At 39.2% G+C, this 7,162-nt stretch overlaps 2 protein-coding genes across 2 annotated transcripts in view; one reads left to right on the forward strand and one right to left on the reverse strand.

Annotated features, from left to right (window-relative positions):
• The window catches only part of LOC135711071 (UPF0547 protein C16orf87 homolog), a 145,690-nt gene that overhangs the window by 57,944 nt on the left and 80,584 nt on the right, over positions 1–7,162 (forward strand). The window lies entirely within an intron of this gene.
• Positions 3,702–4,866, reverse strand: 140up (RPII140-upstream gene protein). Its single transcript, XM_065233791.1, has 4 exons — positions 4,619–4,866; positions 4,383–4,548; positions 4,231–4,319; positions 3,702–4,162 (listed from the first exon to the last, which is right to left on the reverse strand). The coding sequence occupies exons 1-4, from the start codon at positions 4,798–4,800 to the stop codon at positions 3,730–3,732; spliced, it is 870 nt and encodes a 289-aa protein (XP_065089863.1). The 5' UTR covers positions 4,801–4,866; the 3' UTR covers positions 3,702–3,729.

The following is a 7,162-nucleotide window of genomic DNA, read 5'->3' on the forward strand; positions in this document are numbered from 1 at the left end:
CCTTAAAGCCCTTGAAACGGACCGTATACGTCACCCATGGGTACAAATGATCCGGGCGACAGTGAAACCTAACATTCTTTTCGTTTGGATTCCCGGACACTGCGGCATCCCGGGCAATGAAAGCGCAGATAAGCTTGCGGCCTTAGGTCGAGATTCGCAGCTACTCACCACACAGGTACCCTTTCAAGATGCCAAAACCTGGGTTAAAAACATAATTTCGGTAGCTTGGGCAGTAGCATGGCAACAAGAGAGAGACCTTTTTCTTCGTAAGGTTAAAGGTGAGACTACCAAATGGAATGACCAAAATAATAGAAAAGATCAACGAATCCTATCTAGGCTGCGAACCGGCCACACACGAATTAGTCACTTCCAGTCGGGACGATACGATCAAAGCCTATGCGATTTTTGTGGGATTCGGCAGTCTGTCGAACACACTGTTGCTGTTTGCCCTCAATATCAAGATTCGAGAAGAATATACGGACTAGAAAATGGTATAAGAGATATTCTTGCTAACGACCCTTCAACAGAAACAGCTTTGCTCTGTTTCCTTAAAGACACAAAACTGTACGAACGAATTTAGCTGACATCAACCACGGGAACTTCTAAACAACAACAAAGTGCGCCACTACAGGACTACGATTAAGGTTTCTTGATTAACAACCTCACTGACTTGATGAACAACGCAACTAAACCTGACATTTCAATTTATGGAACTTTAAAAAATTATTGTTATGTAAACTTATGTTTATGCTTTGCCAAGGGGGCCTCCTTCGATGCTTCTTCTGTTAAATAAAGAGACGAACCAGTCTAAGGCTGAAAGTCTCTATAATAAAGACAAAAAAAAAATACTCTTGTTCTGTACGTTAAACATAGTGTCGGAGATAGTGCGCTGTATTCGCACAATGATGCGGTGTAACGCGCACTATGTCCGACGTTTGGGGTTTCCCGGTGTCCAACTTGACCGATAATACAAGAAACTCAACGCCGCAATCCCACAAAGGATTGACAAATATCTTGACAGATGAACGTCAGGTGATCGATTGACTACTCTTCTGCATCTGATAGTTAGGATCTGGGATACAGAACAGCTACCGGAGGAATGGAATGAGAGAGTTTCAATATATCACAGACAAACAGGCGTAATTCTTTGAATAAGTTTTTCTTGAAAACATCCAACGATGATCCAGAATAAAGTGTTACGTCTGATTGTCTGTGAATATACACACACGGGGACAAGTTAGAATGGGACTGCTTTCTAGGATAATCTCTTGTCGTATGTCGCTACTACTGTGTTACCTGTCTCATATCAAATATACGTTGTATCCGGGGGTCCTCGTCTAATTCTATGATCATTATGGTACTACAGTGATGGAAAAGTTCGCGAAAACTCACTATGACTCGCGAACTTTTCCCTTGGTGAACTTCGTGAAATATCGCGAACTTTTCCAGCACTGGGTACATTAAATTAGACAAGGTATACGATCCCGCGGATACAACGCGTATTTGTTAGGAGTTAAGGTAACACAGTTGCAAGCAGATTGGTGCTACGACATATCATCAAAAAATATCGTAAATATCAAGTCCCATAGCACCAACTACTCATCGGTTTCAAAGGCGCCTACGATACTATTGACCGTGGAAAGCTATGGAAGATTATGGATGAGAACAGTTTTCCCGGGAAACTGACCAGACTGCTCAAGACTTAGATAGGATAGATGGTGTACAGTACTCTGTGAATATGTTGGGTGCATTATCGAACTCGTTTGAAACACGCAAAGGACTTCGACAATGAGAAGATCTTTCCTACCTCCTGTTCGATCTTTAATAAACCCAGTCAGTTAATTTGCTTCGCCTACGACGTGAATATAGTCGGAGGAACATGCAAGGCGTTGGCAGAGCATACGATAAAATCTACTAGTTTTAATGTTTTATTATAGGTGGATGTCATCATTTTATCGAAGAATCATTTAAGCATGTCGTAGAGGAAAAACAAAATCTTGAGATAGTTTTATCAGCTGAAAAAAATGTTTTTGTAAGTGTAAATCACTAAAAATAAATAAATACGTCTAAAAATCTTTAATAATAAAGCTTGTTATTGTAAATATACAATTATTGGGTTGTTCGATACATTCATTTAAACAGGATGGTCAGCATTATTTTGGCAGAAGCAAAATCACGTTTACTGGGTTTGTCAGTTATTTTTTGTTAAACGATTAACTAAACAGTATTTTGGATGGAAATTCATGATTGCGGATTGTTCGGTAAAAGGATTTGTCACTGAACAGATAACTGGGCGGTCCGCAGTTCAAAACCTCAGCAAAATTTTACTGACTTCGGTAATCCAAAGTTAGTGTGTTAGTTACACATACACAGTAGAGTGATGCAAAATTTGAAATTTTCGCTCCACAATACTTAAACGATTCCAAATCGGATCCTGACTAACCTCTCAAAATTTGAACCCATTTGGTGAGAAACAGAGATGGCACAAACCATTTGAAGTTTGTATGGGAATTACCATGGTAAAACCAAGATTTTTGTTCATGTTTATCTAATAATTCACCTACTTTAAAAAAATTCAACTGTACTTGTAGACTAAAGCTAAAGCTGAAGACCACTTTTTGATTAAATGCAAGGATCTAAAGTTATCAATGGTTCAATGCGCTGATGTCCTAAGATCATGCTCAATCAACTGCTCAGCAGGCAACATTGGTGTTTCTGGGGCGTTGAATAGGACACAACAATCATGGCTACTATGTCAAACTGCACAATACAGTGTTGCTTACAGAGCAGCTGCTTGATCATGTCATAAGTTTACCAATCTCTTAAATAATTAATAACTTTTTCCTGTCTCGTTTTACTTAGAAACGATCTTAAGCAAAGTTGTAGCTGTGAAAATTTTCTATAAGAATGGCTATCGAACTGTTCCGCAGCTCAATATGAAAAAAGACTAGAAGTCAATGAACAAAAAGTTGGGATTTCCCATAGTAATTTACATGTAAACTACAAATGGCTTGTGCGAAGTCTGTTTCTAACCAAATAAGTTGTAACTTTGGGAGGCTAATCAGGACCCGATTTGAAACCATTTAAGCACTGTGGAGCGAAAAAGTCAAATTTTGCATAAGTCCTGAAAATTATAGAAATACCTACATACCTATTTTTATCTATAGTTATCCATCGATTCCAATAGAAACGCGTTTATGGGTAATACAGCAGTTTGCATCTGAAACTGTGCAGGACAGGCAGGTAAGGTAGGATGATTTGGTAATAATGAAGCACGAGGCAGTATGATTCCAAGCATGACACTCAAAACACTGACATGCACATTACAGACCCTCAAGATCAAGTGTTTCTGTACATTTCCATTTTGTGCGTGATTCAACAAGCGAATTAACTATACGCTTCATCTTCATAAGCAGATAAGTTTACAATTAACAATACTATACTACAGCAGCTGATGCTACGGCTATACTGACAACGGTACTTCATTTCAATTGCAGGAAAACCGAAAACAGAAGACGACATGTCCGGTTCTGCGTGGCTATTGCAGCTTCGGTTGAAACACGAAAAGTTGCAAGCCCGAAAGAAGATGCTTCAGACCAAGAGCTAAGCTTAGTAACTTTAGAAAGGGTATCTCAGAGTTGCATTAAAGTCTGTATGAATCATAGGAATTTCGAAGTAACAAAATAAAGATAGGAAACTGCTTTTTCATACACTATACCTTACAAACGTTTACTTTTTCACGCCTTCCTCCGTTTTAGTCGGTGTTGTTGGGGTATCCGAACTGCTACTCTTCGTGCTACTGGTTACAATGTTCTCCAGTGCGATATTGGAGGTTCCAAACTTTTCATGATGATTCGCCAACAACAGATCGGCTTCCTCCGTGCTCTGCATTTTCATACTTTCGTTTATCGCCTCGTCTCGATTGACTCTCCACTTGTACTGCCAAAAGCGAACCTCTTCCATAGTGGTTCCAGTTGATTTGAGTATAGCCAACGATGCTAATCCAGCAGCACTTCCCAAGGCCATACCCACCAGTCCACCGCTGGTCATCCCTTTCGGGCCCATGTTGAATTTGTACATTGCACCGGTAACTCCTCCCGCCACTAGGTACTCGTAGATGGAAGACTTTCCACGGTAAACCGATATCACAGTTTGTAGTCCACTGTCGGATTGAAGAAATTATAGCATTCATTGCACATGATTTGCAGAAGCAAATGTATAGGTACTCACATATAGCTTGTAGTGAACAACGCTAATCTCCATCCCCATTTGAATGCTCCCTTGGCAAAATTGATCGTCACTTGGTCCTGAAGTTGTCGCTGTATTGGACGAAAAAACTTGGTTAATTCAATCAGTACAAGCTTGAGCAATGTATAGTTAACCTTTGCTTCAAAGCTGGATTTGAAGGCCGTGGCCTGATTCCGTTCCATAAAGTTCATGTAAGCCACTCGCGAATTAATAAACCCACCGTAGCACGCTCCCACCAGGAAGCCCAGAAAGCCTGCCTGGTAGATGGAATTCACCTCACTGGACACTCGACCAAATTCGCTGTTGAAGAATTACTATAAATAATCGTTCTATATCCGAACCACCCAACAGTAGTTGTTCTTATACTCACTCGATACTGAACATAAGATACAGTCGTTCCTTGCCAGTTTGCTGATCGCCGGGCGCATCGGCGAGCATTTTCTGCATCGGTGCATGTTCGATGCGGTCGTTTTCGTTGGTGTTGAAAGGGAATAGCCCGGCTGAGAGGACTGCCGTTCCTGGGGTTGCAAATTTCACTATTTGTCGGAACATTTTACTGCTTTGAACAGCTAAACGTGATGATAAAAGCTAACAGTTATACAGAATTACGCTGCGTTGATTTCATAATCTTTATTTTGTTTTTCAGTGAGTAGGAGAAGGGGTACTGTCAAAAAATATGTAAGCACAGCTGCTCATGTTCCGAAGGAGAAGGTCAACTGGCAACACTTCTTTACATAATGTGAGCACTCGTATGAAAAGTGTTCAATTGATGTAAACAAACGATGAGATCTACAAATCAGGGGAAACATGTCAGAAGGGTCTAACTCGAAACGTAAACAATGACTTGGATCGTTGGTTTCTTACGAATGACTACATACCCACTCAAACTAACTAAATCATCTGACAGAGAAATGTTTGTTCCATGAGCTAGTGTAATTAGATTCCGTGGGTGTGTGGTCATTCAAGAGAAATCGACGATCAAAGTCATTGTTTACGTTTCGAGTTATACCCTTCTGACATGTTTCTTTAGAAATTAACATTGAGTTGAATCCCAATTGCATTGTTTAGAGCATCTCCACCGCTGGGGGGTGCTAAACGGGGTTTAATACCCACGTCTCCCACCGTGAGGTGCTAAATGGGTGTTCAAAATGAAAACTTAACTGTGAACGCACTCCCGGGTAGTAGCCGGTCTTCTAATTTGAAGACCGAGTTGCAACCCGGGATGGGTTACTATTTTCTTTGACAACAGAACAAAAAAAAACGTGCCGAAGTGTTTTGTTTTGCTTTTGTTGTGAAATGGTTGGAGGAGGGAAAGTAATAACAGTCGCTTCCAGGAAAAGGAAGGCTGGCAATTGTGCACGGTCCATACAAATTTTAAAAATTTTGTATGGAAAATTGTCTACGCAGGGGAAGGGGGGGGGGGGGGTCAAGAATCCCACAAAAACTGTCTACGTAGTTAATGAACAGCCCCTTAATGGCTCAAGGGGGTTTCCCATCTTTGAAAATATAACAATAGGAAATAATTAATTCTTTGGATATACGATAAAGAAGGGAATATTCCCTTCTTTTAATATATAAAAGGGAAAATAATCAATTCGTTAAATATATGATAAAGAAGGGAATATTCCCTTCTTTGAAAATATAACAAAAGGAAATAATTAATTATTGGATGAACGATAAAGAAGGGAATATTCCTTTCTAATTTAAGAAAATAATTTATTCTTTGGATGTATGATAAAGAAGGGAAGGGAATATTCCCTTCTTTTAATATATATGGAAAATATGTAATCAATAGCTTTTGGCAAGGGATTCGGGGTAATGACCATTTGGGATAATAACGTGTGGAATAATGTTATAAATTTGTAATCGCTAGTTCAACGTTCCATGCACCGATTTTTCAATCCATAACGAGAAATTCTTCAACTCAGATCTAGACTCAGGTCGAACAATTCTTTGATAAGGTTTAACAGTTTCCGACTGGTATTGGATATTGAATTGGATTGCATATTAGACCCTTTGACTTTTTAAATGGTGAACGAAGTGCTCGAAAACTTGAAGGTTGTCATTTTCTAAAGAGCTTTAAAATGGTTTGGAATTGATAAATACATAGTTCCATAAAAGTAAACGTAGTGTATCATCAATTTAGTAAAGTGAAACTAATCAGAGAGTTTAATCACAGACAACAGACATAAAACTTTGAAAAAGTTTTTCTTGAAAACATAGTATCTCAAAACATAGGACCTCAGTAACGACATCTCTCGGGCTTCTCGCGTAAAACAAGCTTGCTTGCTTGCAAGCTTCAAAATTCCAATAAAAAATTATCATTTAATAATATAAATATATATAAATATATATAAATTCCAAAACGAAATTTCCTTCTAAAAATGTACCCTTCTTTTGACCCCTTGCTGTTCTTTCATTTGTCTTAATTTCGGGGTAATGGCCATTCGGGGTAGTAGGGCATTCGGGGTAATGGCCATTCGGGGTAGTAGGACATTCGGGGTAGTGGCATTCGGGGTAATGGCGCTCGGGGTTATGGCGTTCGGGGTAGTGACATTCGGGGTAGTGTCACAGAATCGTTATAACATGTTATAGCGCTTGGTGGTTTCTGTGTTGCAATTATTTGACAACCGTTATAACATGTTATAACTGCTCACCCGCATAAACGCGAACCATAAATTGACATTACCTAAAATGGTTAAAAATTGTTTATAATCCCTGCTAAACTTTAACTGAAATGGTTATGGAACTTTACATGAACGTTTAATGATAAAGTTTCAACCTTATGTATTATGTTTTTTTGGAACTGGACCTTACAAATACACAGAACCATTTCCATTCCAAATTCTTGTTTTCTCCATACATTTTCATTCATACGACTCCGCCCCATCGAGAAGTACTGGGCGATTATGAA

Source organism: Ochlerotatus camptorhynchus, unplaced genomic scaffold, assembly GCF_037179485.1.
Source record: "Ochlerotatus camptorhynchus isolate MF236.1 unplaced genomic scaffold, CSIRO-AGI_Acam_v1.1 ptg000417l, whole genome shotgun sequence".
NCBI classification, from domain to species: Eukaryota; Metazoa; Arthropoda; class Insecta; order Diptera; family Culicidae; genus Ochlerotatus; species Ochlerotatus camptorhynchus.